Genomic DNA, 22,277 nt, shown 5'->3' on the forward strand with positions numbered 1-22,277 from the left:
AGTGGTGAGAGATGAGAAGAAAGAGGGTAACCTTTTAAAAAAAAATCAAATTTAATATGTTGAAAATTAAAAGCAAATAATTAAACACAATCCATTCAATACATATTAAGTTTTATAGTATTTTATTTTGCATATACTATATTAACTTGGAAATGTTTAAAAAAAATAATCGGTTCAATATAATATGTATATATTTTCTTTTGCATATACTATATTATCTTTTTGTTTTATACCTTTCAAAATTAATTGCATATCACTTTTTCTTAATAAACATAGGTAACTATTACTAGAAATCGAACGTGTGTTTAATTACATTTATTTATTAGTAGAGTTCAAACAAAAATTAAAGTTTTTGTACTAATTGTAATTTTTTTCTTATTGTAGTATAAATTGTACTATAAATGAAATATGTCCATATTTATTGTATTATAAAATGACAATTTATCCTTTTTTTTATCATATATCTTTTTTGCTTTTCATGTATCTCAATTATATAGAAAGATAAAATAAATTTATACTACTCTTTAAGATTTTAATAATGTGAAGTCATGATAATTTTTTTAGTCAACTTCTTTTCTTATTTATGTATACTATTTTCTTTTCTCTAAACTATTTTATCCAACTTTTTTCATTTGTTAAATATTTTATTTATTTTTCACAAGCAGATCATGAGAATAGAAATGTCAATGTGGTGAGAATCTTGTAAGTAGGCTCGTGGTCCATTTATTGTAGGTATATTAGATTATGAAATAGAATAAAAAAAAGTCACTAGTAATTAAATTAAAGATTATATTAGAAATTAAAAAAAATAATTTTTAAATTAATATTTAATTAACAATCAAGGTTTTAACTATCAATTATTTAATTTTTAAATTTGGTAGTAAAAATCTTCATTATTATTAGATACCAATTTAAAAATCATTTAACAATAATTAAAATTAATTTTAAAAAAATTTTAATCTCTAAAATTATCTCTAATTTAATTATTATAATAATTAATTATTTTTTATTACTAAAAATTAGTTTATATTTTATAATTTTATTATTGTATGTTTGGTTGAGTTGGAAAGTCTCCTGAATTTATTTTGTTTTAAAAAAGTATTTTAAAGTATATGCAATTTATTGTCTCATTTTCTTCTCCATTTATTCTCTTGTTAATTTTGTTGACTTGATTGGCACACTTTTTTGTTTTGTGATCATTATTGTTAGTTCGCTTATTAATGATACAAGACAACCTCACACAGAGAATCTATCACTCCTATCTCTTTCTTCCTCAAAAAACGACAAACCTGTACCTTAATAAATCTAAATAAACCGAATACTAAATTATATTAACAATTTTTTTGGATTTTCTTTCGAATTAAACATACACTTCAATTCTTTGATTTTTTTTTTTTTATAATTTTTAAAAAAAGTTGTGTTATACCATCCTTTTATACTACTTGTACATTCTCCAAGGCTGTATTGTGTGAAGTTTATACTTTTTTTTTTGTAGTTACGAAAAGATTAATGTAGAATGTAAAATTTACAATCAATCAAGAATAAATATTATGTACTTTGAAATTCGAAATTTAAAATTAGAGGTAAATAAATGGGGAAATTAATAGATGAAAGTTGAATGAGCATAGTTGAGTAATAGCCTTTACCCTATATAGTCACATTTTTATAGACCCAAAAGACACATGCAGATGAAGTTATAATGGACCCAAAGAATAATAATACCAATTTCTCCCTGTACCTTATCATGTACCATATTATTTAAGGCATAAAATGTAAAATTTAACATTGTCCTTTACTTCATTTTTACTCATGTATGCAGAAATTTGGAAATAATTTATTTTCGTATTTATTTAAATTTTTGGATGTTCATATTTAGAAGTAAATTATGAATTTTAAATTTTCATATTCAGAATGAGGTGCTGTAAATGATATTGAAAATTTATGTTTGTTTACGAATTTTGACATCCAAAAAATTATTTACGTTGTCCAGATCAATTTTCGAATAACAAAATTTAGAAGTAACATATTAATTTTGAATTTGCATATTCGTAACTTTGTGATTGAATTATGGATAGAATTTTTTTTTTTACTCACTAATAACAAAACAGACATTTCATTTGAATTCATCAGTTGGAGAATGAGCCTAATAATACTAATGACAATAGAGGCCCATTTCCAAGCATTCCAACATTATTTACATCAATTTTATAATCGGTTATTTCGTTGAAGATTTTAATCCGTTAGAAATTAAATTAATTTATAATATAAGTTGGAATAAATTTTAATTTAAAAATTTATTTTATAAAAATAAGTTAGATATAAATCCATTTTTTAAAATAATATTAGAATTTATTCTAGTGAAATTTGTTTTTTTTGAATATATCATGAGATACATTATTAGATTGTCTATAAATATCAACTCTAAATCTATAAAAATAAACTATATTTAAATTTACAAATTTTATAAGAATGAATTATGTTTTAACTTATTATCTAATACTTATCTCAGCATATCAATTCCTCATCTAGGTTTCATAAAAACTTGTCCAAACATGACATGTTCAATTGAAAAAAACCGTATCCAACTTAGCCATACTTGTCGCGATGAACGCGTTTTTGTGTAAAGTCAAATATTGTTCGCACTTTTTTTTTGTTTATACCTAATGTTCTAGATTTGTAATTATGTGCTCTTTTCATGCATGCTGATATGTTAAATTCTGAAGAAAAAAAAAACATGACAGAAAATTTGTGGAATTTCATAAACATAGTTAGAAGCAATAAAGTTACAAGTTGTATAGAAAAAAATTACAAGCCACTTTCCATTGACTTTTTCTACCTTTTTTGTGTGTCTTTTTTGCAGCTTAAAAAGAAAACAAACCTTGCTTGCAAGAACTACACGAAATGCTCGTGTTGTGAAATGAGCTTTCCATATTCATGTTGCACATCACATGTTTGTGAATTTTCATCACAAGATTTTCTCTCTTTTCTTGCTCTTTACTTTGAATAAGAACTTTGACATTTAAGCTGGCACAAAAATACCATCTAACTCAACTACCATCTACCTATCTTCTTCTTTATCCATCTTCAATATATTAATCAATGCTACCACAATACACACAAAAACATTAGAATTTTAAGTGGAATCTAATGCCACTTGATCTATATATAAGGTTTACAACAAATCATTAATTTAATTTTGGACCTACTAAAAAATAATACTATTCATTCATAGAGTAATTAATCAATATAAATCTGATATCATATTAAAGAAAATAACTTCAAGTCTAATTTAATATTACATGTAGATATAGATTTTCAATATTCATCATTTCATAGGCCCAACTGAGCCCATGTAGATAACATGCACAACCAAATGGAAACCATATTATATATATAATTGATGAGAAATATAACTAAGGGTGCTTGAACGAGAATAATCCTAGGATAATCCTAGGATGAATGATTTCCTGCTAATTACTCGTATTTCACCTTTAAAAAGAAAAGAAAAAAAAGACGTAGGATACCATAGAAGTTGTGGTGTTATTGTTCATGCATCGATGAAGCCATGGCCACGACCCCAAGTTTCTGAAGGTTGAGTTTGACGACAGTGTCCACAAACATCTTGGTATCTTCCTCCGTATTCCCTTCGGGTATGTCTACGATATACGATTCCAATACGATGGTGTACACCGTACCCTCTTTCTTGAACTCGTTCACCGATGTAACGGAACGGTAGTTTTGGAGTCGGTGCTCGCCACCAACAACCCTAAAGCTCAGAACGTGTTTGTCATCGTCCAAAATCTCGAGTCTCTCGGTGCTTGTCGACGCCGGAAGACCTGAAACCACCGTGACTTCTCTTATGCTTCCGACGCCGCCGTCACCCCTCATGTTGCACCCTTTGATGAAGTGCTTGTACTTCTGAGGGTTCTCGAAGCTTCTCACGAACGGCCAAACCGTGCTCGCAGGAGCATCGATGCGGTACGATATTATGGAAAAACATTTGTTGGGAGAGTGTTCGAAAAGGTGGTATTTTTGTATCACAGGTTCTAGTTCTGTTTCTTCCTCAGCTGTTAGGCCCTGGACATGATGCTGAGTCGAAACCATGATGTTTTCTGGTGTTTGTTGTCAACTTCTGTCTCATGCAAAGGAAGAAGAAGATGAGGGGAGAGAGGGTTGTGTAATGGAAGGGTTTAGGTTAACATTATGAAGGTGTTGATGATATATACATGGAGATGATGATGGACAAAATAATCATACCAACATCAGAAAATTTATGTGTATGCATGGTAGGTTATGTATGAGGTTTTGTCTTTTTGTTTTATGATGTATATATGACAACACAACATCACCACTTCCTACATCATTCATAAAAGAATTATTATATTGTTTTTTATGATGAAACTTTGAATTAAAAGATTTATAGATTATAAAAAGAAAACAATTTATTAAATGGGTAATGTTTTTTTTTTAAAAAGTAAATTATATTAAGTTTAAATTTTGTGGGTAAGGTGGTTGGTTGAAACACAAGTATTTTGAAGTGTATATGTAATATTCTTACTTAATATGTAAGGTAGCATTTGGTGTTTGGACCTGAACTTTAGCTATTTGAGGAAATGTGTTGTCTGAAACACACACTGTATTTTTAATCCTTTTTTATTGAATTGGCAGCTTTGTCTCATGGTGATTTGAAGCAGATTCGGTGATGCTTTTGAGGGTTTTTTTTTTTAATTTAATTTAATTTTTGGTTTGTTCACTAGTATTCATATGTGATGAGGAAAGGTTTATAACAAAATGTGCCTCATGTTGACCTTTTGCCTTTCAATTTATTTTCCCAAAAGTGATACATGTTGGAAATATCAAAACCATGGACTACTTTCTTTATTCTAATTATTTATTTTGCCATTTTTAGCAATTATAACCTCATGGACCCTATACACCTATAGAAATACTAGACAAATAGATTTAGATTTGTAGTAGACTATAGTAAGCACTAATTTAGTAGTTTCTTTTTATATAATTTATTTCACAGCTCACAAATCTGAAATAGACCAACTCTAGTTCACACTTAGTTGAAGTCAAATTTGACAACTCCATTTTTTCTACCAATAAGTGTATATTGATGAAATGAAACTCATATTTTACACACACCAATTTAAAAATAGTTTTTAATTGTTATTCAAATCTTTAAGTATGGACTATTTGAAAGCTTTTTTAACCTAATTGTTCTATATATAAAAAAACAATTTTTTCAACTATACTATTGGTATAATTTATTTCATGCATATATATAGATCTTGAGAATGCTTAAAGGTGAGAACCCTTCTAACATAATTTATTCCACATCAAGATAACCTTAAAACTACAATTTTTAACCTAATTACATTTTAACTAAAATCCAAACACACCCAACTCAAAAAAAACACTATATATAATCTATGAGGTTTATGTGAATAAATATAAAAATATATTATTTTGAATGTTGGTATTAAAAAAAATAGAGTCAAGTGTTGAGTGTGTTGACCTAAGTTTTGTTGTGTTATTTCTAAAATGGGTAGTTTTGGAGAGAGGAATGTGATTTTGAGGGGAGTAGTGGGAAAGGTAGAGAGAGAGATTCAGAAATCATGTGAGAAACTCTTATCCGCGTGATCTAGCTTCACTTTGCAGGATTCCCCACTTCTGATGGACCCACCTTTGGCTTCATACAAATTACTTATAAGAGATAAAAGATGAGAGAGTGATTGATCTCAATTCTCAAAAGTGTTTGAATGATTGTGTTTGTTGGCCATTGGGGAGTTTCTTCCATGCAAAGGGTTTGCATCTCTGTGCCCACCACCTGTTTGTCTAAATGTCAGCACCACAGCAGCAGTAAAGTGCCCATAATTAAATTGCTTCAAAGCAACACTATCTATCCATTTATCAATTTTGGTGCTATACTTTTTCATTTTACAAAATCTTTTCATTTTCTATTATTTATTAGCTACTAGGGTATGGTTGGTTTATCATTCAAACCCCTTATTGAATACACATTTTCCACTTTCCAATAAGAAGAAGTAGAAGTGAAAATGGTGTTTCAAACACACACTAGCATAGTTAGAGATAGATTACAATTGATTATCCAAAGTAATGTACTTCAATGTTAGCAATTAATGCTTCCAAAACATTTTCTAGACTCTAATATAATTACCATTTCTCTTCTTTAAAATTAATTTTTAATTTAAAGTAATGATTTAATATTTTTAGAATTAAGAAAACAAAAAAAAACATTATAGAAAGTGCAGGTGACAAACTTAAAAAACACTCATTTTATAAAGATTAAAATCATTTTAAATAATTACATCGATACTTTTTTAAAATGATATATTTATTAATTTGGAAATACTTTTAAAACTGTATATATATTTACGTGAAAATAGTTATTGAATAATTTCATATGATTTAGATAAGTGATAAATTTACTTGATAGTGTACAAAATTTATAAAATTTTACTAATTTAATTAGAAGTATTTTAATCTGTAAATAATCAATGCAAGAGACATTATGAATGGAATCTTACAACAAATAAATATTACTCTTAATTTAGATAATATAAATAAGAAGGGAGGAGTAGAAAAATTTATATTTAATTCTAAAAAAAGTATATATGATCCCTGCCAATTTTATGATTCATTGTTTTTTTAATAAATGAAAATTTTAGTGATGAATCATGTGAAAAATAATCTGAAACCAAATATATAAAGTAATAGAATAATAGTAAATGTTGCACAGAGTGAGGCCAATAATTAAGGTGAGAAGTGGTGAGAAAATCAAGAAAAGCTATCTTCAAACAACACACACACTGACACTTTCTCATTAATAAAAGCATCATTGGAATCACTTGTTCATGCTTTTGCATTTGTCTATTCCTTCATGTAAGAATTTTACTACTATTTTCACTTTTATTAACATAATCAATTTATGATCATACAAATTATGAGAAAAAAAAGTAGGTTAAATAATAATAATGTGTTGATTATGTAATAGTAATTGAAGGTTCCCGAATTGGCATGGGTGAATTTCCTCATTGGGAAGCAACCTAAGGTTTGTTGGTCCCAATGGTTGCACATGGATATTTGTGTGATGTTAGGGTTACCACTTACCACTCATCCCTCAGCACACAGAACAGGAAACACCCTCTAGAACAACACTTTTTATTTTATTTATTTTAACCATTCAAAACTCTTGTAAATGCCAATTATTATCTCCATTCATTAATAAATAAATATTAACAAATGGAATATTTCATGTGATATGGTATCTATTTTCCAACACCAACCTACTCTAGTCATAAAAAAATATTGGGCTATCAATGTAGCACATATCATTAGATTTTTTTAAATGTTAACAAATTATGATTTTCTAGATATTTTGTTGTGTGAGGTAAAACCTATTTTGATTATCTCTATTTTCTTAGGACTAATTTCATGATATCCTAAATTATGAATTCATCATATAGAAACACTTAGATGATATCATGCTATATTTTTTCCTGTTTGTGTTTTTTCTGTCTAAAAATTTAGTCATTATATTGATTCAAGTCTAACTAAGTTGGTAAAAGAGTTAAAAGCAAAAGACTATTTTATTTTAAATGATTTTTTAACCTCTCCCTACCAATTATTGAGTTAATTATTTGAAGATTTGGGATTTTTTTAGTCTTCACTTTTACTCAATCAGTTAATTATATATTTTCAGCTTTACCTGTTTCACGTGATTTTGTTTTCAATAAAAATGTCAATGCACGTCAAATTTGATGAAATAATTCAATTAATCGAGTGTAAAATATGCACTAGATTAATAAATTTTAGATAGGATTTTTATTCCGCTACTATATCATTTGTGACGTGAATTATACCCTTTTTTTAAATGTGTCACAATTGTTCTTGTTCTTGCATGTTTCATTTGAAAGGAGAGTAAAAATGCACACATGTATTAGTTGTCGGTGGTTTTCAGTAGTGGTAGTGGTGGTGATGGAGACAAAATTTAGCTCCCACAAAGTGTGGTGAAGATCGTGGTGGTGTTTAAAAGCTTATGTTAGCTGATTCAAGTAAAGAGCAGTGACTAAATATAATTTTTTTTCCGGATAAACCCTAAGAAAAAACAATCCAAATTGGTAATTCGGAGTTAAATTGGGAAATCAGAAATTCATTGTAGAAAGACAAATCCATAATAGAAATAATGACGTCTAAAAATGCGATTTTGTAAAACAACTTTTGCATTATGGAATACCTTTTCCAAAAGTTATTATAATTCCATAATGAATTTCCTCACATGCACCCTAAACTTCATTATAGATCAAAAACGAATTTTCATCTAATTTAAATAAACTATTCCAAGTGCTTCCTATATATAATTTTTACTTATAAACATCTAAGAATTCATATTTTTTATAGATCAAAAGTATCTTGAAGTAAAGAGGAACTTGCTTGAATGAAAAAAGAATACTAGAGATATTGACCAAATTCTCTGGGTATTTTAACACAACTGCTTGCCTATGACTGAAACTTGAGAGCTCTAATTAAATTAGAACAGTTTCGCACCTATTAAACACTCAATACGTATATGTTATACACCACTCTTCTGCCTACAACTTTGGGGCCCTCGCCCCCAACAACTCATCATTGGCCATTATTTTTAACCAATCGTTGTGTAGAACAGCCGCATATTCCTTACATGGTGCTCATGCTATTTTATACAATAATAACCTTCAGCATATCTAGAACAAAGAATACAATCTCAATTTAAATAATGCTTGTTTTGGACTAAGATTTTAATTTCCAACTTTAACTCAGTTTCTCAGTTTGTGAAAGTTAATATTGCAAGCAAAACCAGGGGCATTAATTCTAGGTAAACGAAATGATTATAGGAAGGGATTGATAAAGAAGCATGGGGCAGCACAATCAGCATACTCCAATAACCAACAGAAAAGTTGATACATGACATCTATTATAATTTATTCACACTTACACATATCAATTGATTTTTTTCAAAGCACAAATGCGTACTTGCCTAAAAGATATACAAAGCCCAGCCATGCAACTGATGGCCTAGATGCTAGAAAGAAAACTTTTGATACATTAAAACTACGCTTACAGAGATGAGGACGGTGACTATTCAAATTATAAAACCATATCTTACATTTTTAAGCACTTCCAGCCAAAAAATTTCAAAAAAATTAATGTAAATTGGAGTTCTGGAAAGAATGTCTTCCGCGTACCTTCATTTGTCCGTCTTGTCAGGTTTCTTTCAATCTTTTATAGTTCCTCTCCCCTGTCCTTTCCATCTTTGGGGTTCAGACGAGTTGTCTTGATTAGTATTTGGTTAGTGTGGTATGCAAGCATCCATTGCCAATGGATTTGCATGATTTGAGAAAAATTGCAGTTAGATTAATTTTGTTCAAACACAACACTTGGTAAACCCCTGTCAAAACTATGGTCATGCAAAAATGGAAATCCCTTTGTGCAGTGATTAAGAGTCATGTGATTCTTGGTCCATCAAAATTACCCGCTGCTTACCACTCTCTGAGCGAAGGCTATCTACCTTACTATATCCTATCTGGAATCAGACAACAAAGACAAAAATTCAGAATAAAGAAAACACGTGTATAGACTTTCAGAAAAAAACAGAAGTCAAACAATGCCAAGATAGACAGGTGATTACCTCCACTGAACTGTCAGGAGAGAACCACCTCAATAGCACACCAAGATGCACTACGGCAGGAATTAGCTTGAAAAGTAGAGGAGTTGTCACCTGTAGAAATAGGCAAAGAAGTTATAAACTTTATAAACGGGACTATTTATTATTGCTTTATAATGATAGTTATAGCGTCGTGCCACTGACGTTAAATCTTGGAAACTGCTAACAATTTATGATCCTTAGATTTCAAGTTATTTACTGAAAGATACTTGGCGAACTTTGTAGATGTAACTTGGGGCCGCTTAGAAAAGTTGGCCCGGAATTTGCCAAACTCAGTTTTTGTGTTATTGGATAAAAGAACATTCTTTTTTTGTGTTATTAGTAAATTTGTGCACTGGAAAAAACATTGTTTCAAGGTCTACTATCATGTAGGAGTAGGGGGCAAAAATTAATGCAAAAGCTAATTTAAGGCTGCTTTATATTTCACCAAGACAGTGAATATTTAAATTCCAATGAGCCAAAAGTATACGCCAAAGGGAAAGATGAGAGATTCCATTCAGAATAAAGTTCGAATAGATTTGGTTCATGAAAATTCATCAGGAATCAAAGACAAAATAAAGCTAGAAAGGCCATGGATCAGTTATGGAACCTAGTAACTGTTAATTCAAACAAATGAAAAGAATTTTATACCAGACTAAGAGCTGTGGTTCCAAGAAGCAGCAGATATAATTTACCCTGAAATTAATCAAATATTAGAATTCATAAAAGCCAGTAATACTTTAAAATTTAATCTTTAATTTTCAAGTTACATCACCGAGTATAAGTCAATGATTTGAGCTAGTCCCAGATTAAACTTTGATCAATAAGAAATTGAGCCTATTTTCTTAGCTCATCTAGAGCTCACAAGCTACTCAAGCTTAACACTTCAATATAGAGCTTTGTATAAATTTTAGTTGAATATTCTTAGCTCAAAATTCTAACTTAATAGAAATGATTTTTTTTATATATTGTCAATCCAAGAATAAAATTAAATGCTAAGATTTATTAAGCTAAGTATAATAGTAATTTTAATATTATTTAAAATGTGTTTATGTATAAATTATATACCAAGTTGGCTTTCCAACTAATGAATAAAACAAGCGAAAGCTTAAGCTAGGTTCATTTGCCAAAATTTTCAACTCAGTAGTTAATTCGAGATACAACCAGGTTAAAGAGTAGCTTGGTTCACTTCTAGTTCTAGCCCTATCACCAGTCTAAGGTCTACCAATTTAGCTATATAACTGTCATTTTTATCCAATGGTCAATATTAGAAATCTTTAAACAATTGAATACTTAATTACCATAGTTAGATAAATCCTTGCCACTAACCTCAACTAGATGAAGGTTTGAAGCACGACTTAGAAGAACAAAAGCAAATTCTCCTATCTGTGCCATCGACATTCCAACCTACACATTCGTGATTACATGTATTTAAATCACCAAGAGGGGGAAAGAATAGTATCTAACCTACAAATTCTGAAACGAAGCTTACAAGTACTGAAGTTTTGTTGTTGTAACCAAATCCTTTCACAACAGATGCAATGATGATTGTTTTTATAACAATCACCAGTATTACAGATGCTACCAAAATATCAACATGGTTCCAGAGAAAATGGACATGAATCAGCATTCCAATGCTGGCAAGGAAAAGAGCAGCAAAAAGATTGCGAATAGGTTCAATCTGCAAAATAAATAAATATGAGGTCAAACTTCTTCCATAAACGTATCTTACCACCAAATATTACAGACTTCTAGTTCAGATTATAGGTTCGTGAAATAATCATCAAATTTGCCAATTTTCATTGACAAATAGGGATCAGATTGTTGAGAAGAAAATTATACAAAAAATGGCATGGATGTATTCACACAGGCATTTTCCAGTTTCTATGTAGTCTTCTTACTTGTTCTAGTGTATGTTGAGCCTGATCAGTGGTTGCAATCATCACTCCAGCGGCAAAGGAACCTAATTCTAGACTTAGTCCCAGCTTATCGCTACACTGCAAATATAAAAGTAATGAGATACAAGAGATTGTGCATAAGTAAACAGTAAGTTGATTAATCAACAGATCAAGCATATATTATCTGAGGACAACCAAAAGACATCTAGATGCATAATTCAAGCCAGAGGAGAAGTTGGAATCCTTTAAACACAAAAGCAAGAAAAAAAACACAACCAAACACTCAAAATCACGTTGAATAAGGAAGTTTCTGCTGAGACAAAGAATGATAGTCTTTCCTCTATTTTGGAAAATGATCATTTCATCAATTTCTTACTTCCTACATACAAAGATTCCTTTTAGATGATCTGATTCCAAGGAATAAACAAGGAAGCTATATCCATTCCGATGGTTCAAAAAACAAATTTACTGTTGTAATTAAGCACGCAGAAAATGGTCGCCCAGAATACAAATGCTTTCAGTGAATCGACATTTGTTATGACACCCTGGGAAAATATGGTAGTATAGCAAATGAACAAGTATTTATATGTCAAGAATTTCTGGCTGCTTGTCCTCTTTCATCATATTTTCTCCTATAAATAACAAATCCTCAATTACAGCCATTAAAGACAAATTTAGGCAATTCTTAATTTCTACAAGCTCAAAAAGAAATTCTAATATATACAATTATTAGGCAAATTTTATTGATAAAATAAATTGAAACAATAATAATGAACCCCAGACTAACATTATATACATTTTGCTGCTTATTATAAAAAAACATGAAAAACAAAGCATTTCAAATAGAAACACAAATTTGGAAGAGAACAAACCCAGGCTACTAGCAAGCAGAATGCCACAGACGCCAATTGATAGAGTTCATTTGTCTGCACAAACAAGGTTATCAATTATCATTATTGAACCATTAAGACGGTCAAACAAAAGTGTATAGCTAATTAGCCATAAGATGGAAACAAATAAATAAACAAAATTACAAATTTGATTTCACATATTCCTGCCAAAATTGTTGAGAAGGAAAAAATAAGTAACCACTTCCACAGGTAAGATTTTATTATTTAAGAGGGATAGTAGTATGAACCTGTGATGAGAGGCTTATCATCAGTTTAAGTAACCATGGAAGGCAAGTTCGAGACAATATAGTCAAAACAGATAGGAAAGCAATCAAAGTCACCAACCTGGATTAGCAAAGGAGTATAATGTCATGCTTATGCTCAATAAAGCTTTAGGTTAGAGACTAAATAAAAGCTTCCAATGAATGCAAAACAAAGTGCCAAGCTGAAAAAACTAACTAAACAACATTAGGAGATTTTTATGGAAAAATGACTCAAAAGAAAAGGTCACCAAATGCTTACTAACGCACCATTTGTATCTGAAGAAGAAAAGGGAGAGGGCGTGGGAGAGCAAGGAAAGGAACACATGGCGAAGAGTGAGATTTTTGAGGAAAAATCATGAACTGTGCCTTTCCGCACAAAAGTGAAGAGAAAGTTGAAGAAAGTTGCATTATCGCAGACATCATTTTGTCATGAATATTTTATATCTATTATGCCATAATATTTTATCTCATGTTAATGTATATAATCTACATTATCCATTAGGTCTTCAATATAATAAATTATGTCATAAATATTTTATCAATATTTACATTTTAATAATTATAATGATAAATAATTAAAAATAATATTAAAATTAAAAAATATATATAATTAGTAATAGATTTATCTCACTTTTCAGTCATTTCCAATCTCTTCCACCTAATCCTAAAGCCTTCCTTTCCACCCATTTTCACTTTCTTTCTCTTCCTTTCTTTGCTCTTTCACTCCCTCACTTTCGATCATCCCATCCAAACATAAGGGAAGACACAAGTGAAAGTGTATATAGAGCCTAAAAGTGTATTATTGGAGAAACGACTGGGAAGGAGACAATAAAAACCCAAATTAATCATGCTAATAATGTTTTAGGGGTGTCAAATGGATGGGATAAACTTTGAATTCATTTATACTGGATGGGTTAGAAATAAACTTTTAAACCATATCTATGATCCATTAAAATTGTTTAAAACATCCATTTTAATAAGAAAAATATTAAACTCAACCATAAACCATTTCTGATGGATGAATGTCCAACCCATCCATTTAATTATATTATATTTTTCAAAAAGTACTTTCAAAATAAAGTTCAATATTTATGCACATTCGTGAGCCAAAATACAGAATTCCAAAACTCTTCCCTTAAATAGACGTCCTCAATCAATGAACTCTATCCAGACTACTAGACCCAATAGACTATAGATAAAAGTTGAATAGTTAGTTCAATAACAAATGGTATTCTAATCCAACCAATCCATCAATTTTATACTTTTATACTATGATGAATTGGTTAGATTTATACATGGACGTATTGGATGATTTGGTTAGAAGCCAAATGGGTTAAATTTTCACCCTTACCATGTTCGTGGAAATAACCAATTGACAACATGGACATCTGCAAAGAGAGAAATGGGGGCCAGATTATTCAGTTACAGAGGAGGGACCAGAAGTGTATACGGAGGGAATGTTGGGAAAGATCAAGCACTCTCAAATAGCATAGGTTATATTGTTCTCTGCTTTTTCTCATCCAACTATACTTTGTATCCCCGAGTATCAGTATCAGTTCTGTTTGAAGATATCATGTAGTTTATATTCATTTTTATTGTGTATTTGCCTGATGTAGCACCTATCACTATTGTTATTATATGTATGTAAGAATCTTCTTGCCATTTACTAATTTTAAAAATGACAGCTTAAATTAGGCAATGCTCTCTTAATTGAGGTCTTCCACAACTTGCCTTAATTGCAGTCTCTTTGAGGGCTGCTTTACTTGCAGACACAAGGGTGGTGTTCAGCCCACATCAACTTTATATATGACTTAAATATAACTTATTTGGGCAATCTTTGCCTAACAAACTGGTTTTGGGATTCGTGTTAAGTCCCAAAATCCAAATTCTAAAATGAAATCAGAGTCTACACTAGATCCATTGTTTGGACAAACAACTTCCATATTTGTCAAACTCAAGACCCATAGCTTTGGGCATGAGGAGATATGTTGGAAAGCCACCTTAAAACTCAGAAGTGGTGTTTGGTTCCACCTTGACTAGAGATATAGCTTAAATAAAGTATATTAAACTTTAGTGGAGCTGAGCTAGTCCCTAAGCCAAATCCTAAGAGAAACCTTTTCTTGCTTTAGATAATTTATTAATTTTCTATCTTTTTTATCGGCAATGTAAAGAATAAATAAATGAGAGTATTTGAGGGATAGTCCAACCCTATTACAAAAAGCTACGTCAAGTAGCCTAACTTAAATGTTTCAACAGCAAAAAAACATCTCACAAAAACCTATCTGACCCTATTAAACCCAGGATAAGTTCTTAGCCAACCTTGAGAGTGGTCTTACAAAAGATAGTTGTCTTACAAAAGACACATAAAGTATACAGAAAGATGGTGCATCTAAGAAAAACAGCAAGCTACAGATGATTGAGCCAGCATACTGGACTACAAAAACATTTTCCTGCCAAACTTCCCAAAAACCAGCTGCTAGGATTGCCTCTGTGCCACATCAGAGCCAAGCTGTTGCAGTAAACCTTAATACATACTCCCCTCTATCCTTCTCTAAAACATCAACTTGTGGTCTTTCTAGTTTGAGCACACTTCCACATGTAATGTTACCCTTTTCCTTCATTTTCTTTTTTCAGATTTCCCACATTTTTATATTTTTTTAATGACCTAAACTACACAACATAATTTAAGTACAAATATATGAAAAACTTCCTCCTTTTGATTTTATCCATAAGACCCAATAAACTAATTCACTAGATTATGGAAATTAGTTAACTCAGTAGTAGCATTAAATTGTCTTAAATTTATACATTTTTACAGAATTACCCCTAACACTATATACTCTTATTTTTTTCAAATAATTCTAATAGTGTTAACTATTTTAATTTCTCTCATCATTAATATATTTATTGCTCTAGCTTTATTGGCTATGCATGTGAATAGCCAAAGTGATATTTTAACTATTTTAATTTCTCTCATCATTAATATAGAATTCAGAAAGATGAAAAATAATTAAGCTTATTTTTGTGGAAAAAAAAATTAATGCAGGAAACTTTCTATATTAATTATTATAAAAAGAACAAAGTCACAGCTCTATTTTAATTATTATTAAAAGGGAGTAGAGGGGTCATTTAATAATCATACCATTTCAAAAGACAAAAATGCATTTCCTTTGGGCGAGCCATAATGAGAAGAAAAAACTACCAAAGATGGGCGCTTAATGGAAATAACAGTTCAATCCAAAGACTCCAGATGTTCTACACTTACAGCTTGGTCATTGATAACACACCATGGAAAACACCTGAGGTGCCACCCAGAACTGGAAGCAATGCAAAGAGCAATCCAACAGCACAATCCTTTAAGAAAAATGACAAGACTTAATAGAACATTCTGCTGGCATTATAGTCTCTATCGGTAAAATAGTGAGCAAAGAATACTAATAATGTATGGATACGACAAAGCAAAAGAAAAGTTAATTCACAAGCAACCACCAACTAAGTACCTGTAAAATAAGGGTCCCAATTGTGACTTGTCCATGAAGAGCATTAGTGGTGTTCTTTTCCATCAAAAACTTCAAGACCTAAACCAAAAAATAGTGGATAAGAAACCTAAAACTAATTATACAATGAAAAGTTCAAAGGATGTGTCTGCAAGATGGAATCAGATCGGTTGTGTTTATATACCACTGCCGTTGAAGACATGGAAAGGAAAGCACCAACAAAAACCCCTTCTGAAGCTTTACCACCACATAGCTGCAAAAATAGCATTCAATCAGAGCTGTGAATAAATATGTTTTAATGCTGCTACTTTTTTTCTATCTGTCACCAGCAATTGAAGTCAAATTATATAACTACAATTTACTAGCATCAAACATGATGGATTCTGAACATATCCCGAAAGGAAGATAAAGCAATTCAGGACAGTTGAGACAAGTTAGATTGTAGAAATTGATACTTGGTTAGTATACCCATGAATTATTTCCACTATTCAAGTACATGGTAGCAGTTTCAACCTACCAAATTTGTCGTCCTTGGGGAATTCAAGTGGAATTTGATTTTCCCAAAATCTACTTATTAAAGGAGAAACACATCATTCAGCCAACATGCATACTAAATTTAATTTGAAAATCAGGACAGTTGAGACAAATTAGATTATAGACACTGGTACTTGGTTACTATACCCATGAATTATTTCCACCATTCAAGTACATGGTAGCAGTTTCAACCTACCAAATTTGTCATCCCTGGGGAATTCAAGTGGAATTTGATTTTCCCCAAATCTACTTATTAAAGGAGAAACGCATCATTAAACCAACATGCATACTAAATTTAATTTGAATATCAGTACTTTTGTATTTAAAAAAGACAAGAGAACTACATTATGTAATTAATAGACAAGGTAGCAGCAAAGTCAAATGAATCTTACGTAAGACACAAATGTCCATAAAGGACAACTACAAGATCCAAGGGTTACAGGTTTTGTTAGTGATTGGCTTTCCACATTAATCTATGCAATGATACAAGAATAATAACAAACAAGAAATTAAGATATTGGGTGAATCACATTTATAAAACATACTGATACGGTAAGTCCACACAAGCACATAAATAAAAAAATCTGAAATCCAAGGGTTACTAGTTTTGTTAGTGATTGGCTTTCCACATTAATCTATAAAATGATACAAGAATAATAACAAACAAGAAATTCAGATATTGGGTGAATCACATTTATAAAGCATACCGATACAGTAAGTCCACACATGCACATAAATAGAAAAATCTGAAGTAGACCACCAAGAACAGCAACAGCTCGAACAACTCTCAGCTGCAATAATATATGAAAAAACACAATAATTAGAGCTAATTAAAACAGAAACAAGAGAGAAAATACAAGAAAACAGAAAACAAGCCAACCTTTGTTGTGGAGAACTCCAGGCCCAATGCAAACAGAAGAAATATTACACCAAACTGTGCCACTGTTTCCACCTAAATATTTGAACAAAGTTTATTTTATTAAATACTTAAATAGTTTCCTGTTTAACTAGAATTTTCTTTTTGGTGATGGTACATTTGTATTTTCCTTTGACAAATTGTTTCCGTATTCAATTTGGTTTAGGATTGTATACAGCATATGCTGTACATCTATATCATAACAAATAAAAATAGTAGCCAAAAGGACTTTATTGGAGGGTTTGTACAAGTCTCTCTTAGGTTTTCATATTTATATATAAAATGCAGATTAATTTGAGATTCAATGAGAGAAAAGTGTAGAAAACAAGTAATCTAGGACTCTAGGTACAAATAGGTACCTATTCTGAGACTATTTTAAGCCTATTCTAACAATTTAATTCAGGCTTGCACATACCACATCAAAAAAGTATATGAAAATGAAATTCAACTGAGCTAAAAATATAACACCAAAAAAAATAGAGACAATATTTTGAGATAAAAGACATTAATTAATGTTTCCAGATACCTGCACCATTTCACTGATGAAGTTAAAGCCGCCAGGTCCAACTACGGAGCCAGCTAGAAGATATCCGGTGATCACCTGAATATGAATACTGAGTGTTAGAGTTAACAGAAATTCTACTACAATAGACCCTATGTATGCATTTGTCGAGAATGAAGTTAGAATAAGGATGTTCAGACCGGTTGTCCAGCAAAAGCAAATGCAACGCCACCACAAGTTGCTGAAACAATAGCAACTACCAGGTCTGAAATCAATCTATATGGCAATAATAGAAGTTTTTGTGAGTAATAAAATCCCATTTTAAGCCAAAAAAACATAGCAATATATACTTACCGTAAATCTAGCTGGAGCACTGGATACTTGGATTTGAAGTTAGAAATGATAAAGACATTGTCCTGAAAGAATATGCGTAATTTATACACTTCAAATTTGCAAAACTCAATGTAATGTCAACAAAAATAACAAACCCAAAATTGAGCTGTCTCACCTTCCGATCTATCAACATTGGGGTATCCTCACCTCTATTGAATACATTATGTAGTTGAAATGACCTGTAAGTTTAGAAAAACATACTGTAACAAAATCATGCATTAAAGACACCATATTGGCCAACAAATGAGTGACAAATTAAGTACTTTTCATCTTTTGTTTCATTCTTGTTTGGGGTGACTCGCGCCACAGTTTCCAGAACAGCCTGATCCACAAACAAGGAAAGAGTAACTCAGTAGATCATGACGCTCAGAGAAGACATGATACACTTGTACCTCGGATGCATATTGGTAGAAGAACAAAAGCCGATTCCTCACTAACTAAAAGCTACAAGTCTATAAACTCAAAGCATATAACCGAAACAAAAGGGTAACTCAATGGTGTCATTCAAATTTAAGACCTCTTATCTATCTATTTACTATATTTACTATATATTAAAACAGTGACTTTAATTGAACCGGCGTCAGTTCCTCATTTTTTTGCTTTTTCTCATTTCCTCACTTTTTCTGTTGATTGTGTGGTTATAGTATTGTTGTACTTTAAAGGGATAATGAGAAAGATGTGGGAGTGGCAGCACACAACAAAAGGAAGTATATGTAATGATTGCAAGGAAAAATGATTAGCATAATACCGATTGAGGAAAAGATGACAAAAATCAGTTAATAACAGAGGAGCACCAAATCGAAGAGCAAATTGCATGATATTTAGTAATATCTCTAAAACTTCAATCCATAACTGACTCAAATGGCAGCGGCATGTGATCCATCATGTAACTAACTTCACTTACTAAAATAAGCCACTCCTCTCGTTGTTGGCGTATTATTATTATTAATAATCAATTATAATTACTATTGCTATATGCTTAAAATGACCAACCAGCGACTAGTCATAAATTAAACCACTATATCACTGCTCAAGGAAAAATACTAACCTGTTGTTCTGCTACACTGTTGTTGAAACTTCCCGGATCAGCCACTGCAAACACGAAGAGACAAAAGAAAAACAAACTAAGCATTAAAACAGCTTCTGAAATTCTTCAATTCTAAATCCTAGTCGAGAAAAATAAAACTCAAGCACAGGTAAAAGCACTACAAACGAATCTCTAAAACAAAAGCTAACAAAAAAAATCATAAAATGCAGCAATACAGTCAACGTGACATGAACTTGAATGAATCCGGCATTTAACAAGGGTTTATGTCCACAGATCAGGAACCGAAACCCTAGGAATGCGCATGTACAGTAAACGTAAACCGCAAATTCAGTTTCTCAGTAGCGGAACCAAAAGAGTGAAGCGAGAATAAAAAAAAAATGAACGGCGAGAGCAGAAAAGTCTAGAATCTAGAATCCAGAACCTTCGTTCTGGTCGTTCTCGGTGAACTCGTGCTCCAGCGCGCGATCAATCATGTCGGCGAAGCTTCCTTCGCGAGGTCGCGAGAGAGAGACGTTGGACTCGGTCGCGTTGGCGAGTTCGATCTGATCCGACACGGTAGGTCGAATAGCAAGCGAGGAGTGAGGAAGCAGAAGGAGCCAGTGGAGAACAACGAGTAGCGCAGGCACCAGCAGCACGAAGTGACTGTCGCAGCAGCACGGGAACGGAGACCGTGATCTTCGCAGCGACATTGCTCCGCCGGCGAACGTTAGCAGTGGCGGTGCGAGTTCGGATGGCCGTTCGCCGCGGAGTGACGGTGGCGAAGAGCGAGAGTTGAGAAATGTGAGAAAAACTAAGACCAGAGAGACGGAGTGAACGAGTTTGAAGTGGTGATTGGTGAAGAGTCAAGTTGCAGTGTTCATTAATTATTTTTATTACAATCAATTATCAATTATTATTATTATTAATAATTAATTAATTACTAGGCCATTTGAATGTTAGAGTTTGACGGTGGTAGCCTTGTCTCTCTTTCTTCTTTTTTAAATTTTTTCTTTTTTTTTCATCTTTTTTTCTCACTGACCTCTCTCTTTATTGAACTTATTTATACAAAGAAAATAATTTTCTGTATTCTAATTTTTTTTTATACTTATACTTTTAATTTATGTTAAATAAAATAAGATTTGTGTTAATTTTATTAAATAAATTAAACTTATTTGTTAAAAAAATAAGATGAACTTTCGTTCAATAATAAAACATTATCGTTAATATTTGTTTTGATTGCAATGTAATAATAGTATTTAAAAAATATTAAATTTTTGTAAATTTAACACAACATAGTCAATTTGACATAATTTTTTCTAACATAGAACAATAAAAAAGAAAGTCATTTTCATGAACGTAAATACAAAAATTAAAATCTAATATAGTAATTTAATCCCAATAAAAAAAGATAATGTGAATATTTGATTGGGTACTTTATAAATATAATAAATGAAGTTTTATAAATTTAACACAACCCTATCAATTTGGCTGAACTTTGACTACTTTATATATAATTTTGTAATCTAAAAAAATGAAAGCAAAAAAATCATTTCATGATTTCTATTATAAAGAAAATAATGAATTGTAGAGAAATCAAAATCTAATATAGTAATTTGATCTAAAAAAAAGAGAACATTTATTGTTTAATATTTTTCAAAATGTTATAAAAATATTTACCAAGATAAACACATGGATTATAAAGAAAAAAAAATCTTTAACACCAGAAACTTTTGATGTTTTGAGTCATTCAATAAACGTTTTCATAACTAACCTTTATTCATGAAAAAAGTGATGTCAACTATCATTTGAAAAAAAATCAAAGGTTAGTTTAAAAGTAAAAAAAAAAAAAATTTAAATTGAAAATCTTAATTAAAAATATAACTGTCAAATAAGGGTTTTTGCATATTAATAGTACAATTTGCATCCATTATTATGAATTTGATAAAAAAAACATTATTAATTTTAGTAAGTCGTGGCTTATAAGACTTGATTAAGTTTGGAATTATGTTTAATTAAAACTGTGTTAGGTTGATATATCACTTGTTCATGATTTTAGCTAGTTTATTTTTTTATTTAAATTAGAATAATTAATTAAATTATTAAAAATATTTAAAAACTGACAAAATTAAGAAAGATTTAATTTTTTTTTAATTAAAAAATTAATTATAAAAATTGTGTTAAAATCCTAATTCAAACCGTAAACTAAAAACTTAAAATATAAAAAATTGTCAAAAATATTAAAAATATATACAAAACTATTAGTAAATGACTGATTTTTTAAAATTTTGGTATCCACAACTTTCATTCATTTTTAATGCATTTTAATCTAAACTATTATATGGATGTAGTGACAAGATTTTTTTTACGAAAGTCGTGCATATAACTTATCAAAATTCATATTATTTTTTTTATTCATATCCCAATAAAAAAAAAATCTGTAAATTACACCTAATACAAAAGTCGAAAAATCACTAGTAATAATGATTTTTTTGTTATATTTTATATTTTTAATTTAATGTAGAACGTTTCTTTATAATTTTTCTCTTTATATAATAATAAGGTCTAATTTCAATTTTAAGCTTCAATTTGTTGGTGTTTTTTATGCAGCAAATAAGCATTAACAATTATTTGGAAAATTTGTTAATCAC

The 22,277-nt window shown here is 30.5% G+C and overlaps 2 protein-coding genes across 2 annotated transcripts; both read right to left on the reverse strand.

The window, feature by feature from the left end:
- Positions 1-3,321: 3,321 nt before the first annotated feature.
- Positions 3,322-4,234, reverse strand: PYL2 (PYR1-like 2). Its single transcript, XM_068619835.2, has one exon. The coding sequence runs from the start codon at positions 4,102-4,104 to the stop codon at positions 3,541-3,543; it is 564 nt and encodes a 187-aa protein (XP_068475936.1). The 5' UTR covers positions 4,105-4,234; the 3' UTR covers positions 3,322-3,540.
- Positions 4,235-8,907: 4,673 nt separating this feature from the next.
- Positions 8,908-20,526, reverse strand: KEA6 (K+ efflux antiporter 6). The gene is made up of 20 exons (XM_068619836.2): positions 20,072-20,526; positions 19,651-19,694; positions 18,866-18,924; positions 18,718-18,781; positions 18,564-18,625; positions 18,410-18,485; positions 18,234-18,308; positions 17,672-17,743; positions 17,499-17,582; positions 16,442-16,510; positions 16,261-16,338; positions 16,026-16,114; positions 12,746-12,842; positions 12,480-12,533; positions 11,611-11,706; positions 11,202-11,390; positions 11,039-11,116; positions 10,361-10,405; positions 9,695-9,784; positions 8,908-9,589 (listed from the first exon to the last, which is right to left on the reverse strand). The coding sequence occupies exons 1-20, from the start codon at positions 20,337-20,339 to the stop codon at positions 9,503-9,505; spliced, it is 1,776 nt and encodes a 591-aa protein (XP_068475937.1). The 5' UTR covers positions 20,340-20,526; the 3' UTR covers positions 8,908-9,502.
- Positions 20,527-22,277: the final 1,751 nt, after the last annotated feature.

The sequence above is a fragment of the Phaseolus vulgaris genome, chromosome 1 (assembly GCF_051622355.1).
Source record: "Phaseolus vulgaris cultivar YP4 chromosome 1, ASM5162235v1, whole genome shotgun sequence".
In the NCBI taxonomy this organism is placed as follows: domain Eukaryota; kingdom Viridiplantae; phylum Streptophyta; class Magnoliopsida; order Fabales; family Fabaceae; genus Phaseolus; species Phaseolus vulgaris.

Coding starts and splice junctions, on each gene's coding strand:
- PYL2 (XM_068619835.2), bottom strand. CDS start 4,104: ATGGTTTCGACTCAGCATCATGTCCAGGGCCTAACAGCTGAGGAAGAA.
- KEA6 (XM_068619836.2), bottom strand. CDS start 20,339: ATGTCGCTGCGAAGATCACGGTCTCCGTTCCCGTGCTGCTGCGACAGT. Junction 19,695..20,071: donor CGAGAACGACCAGAACGAAG/GTTCTGGATTCT, acceptor TCGTGTTTGCAG/TGGCTGATCCGGGAAGTTTC. Junction 16,115..16,260: donor TTGGGACCCTTATTTTACAG/GTACTTAGTTGG, acceptor TTTTTCTTAAAG/GATTGTGCTGTTGGATTGCT.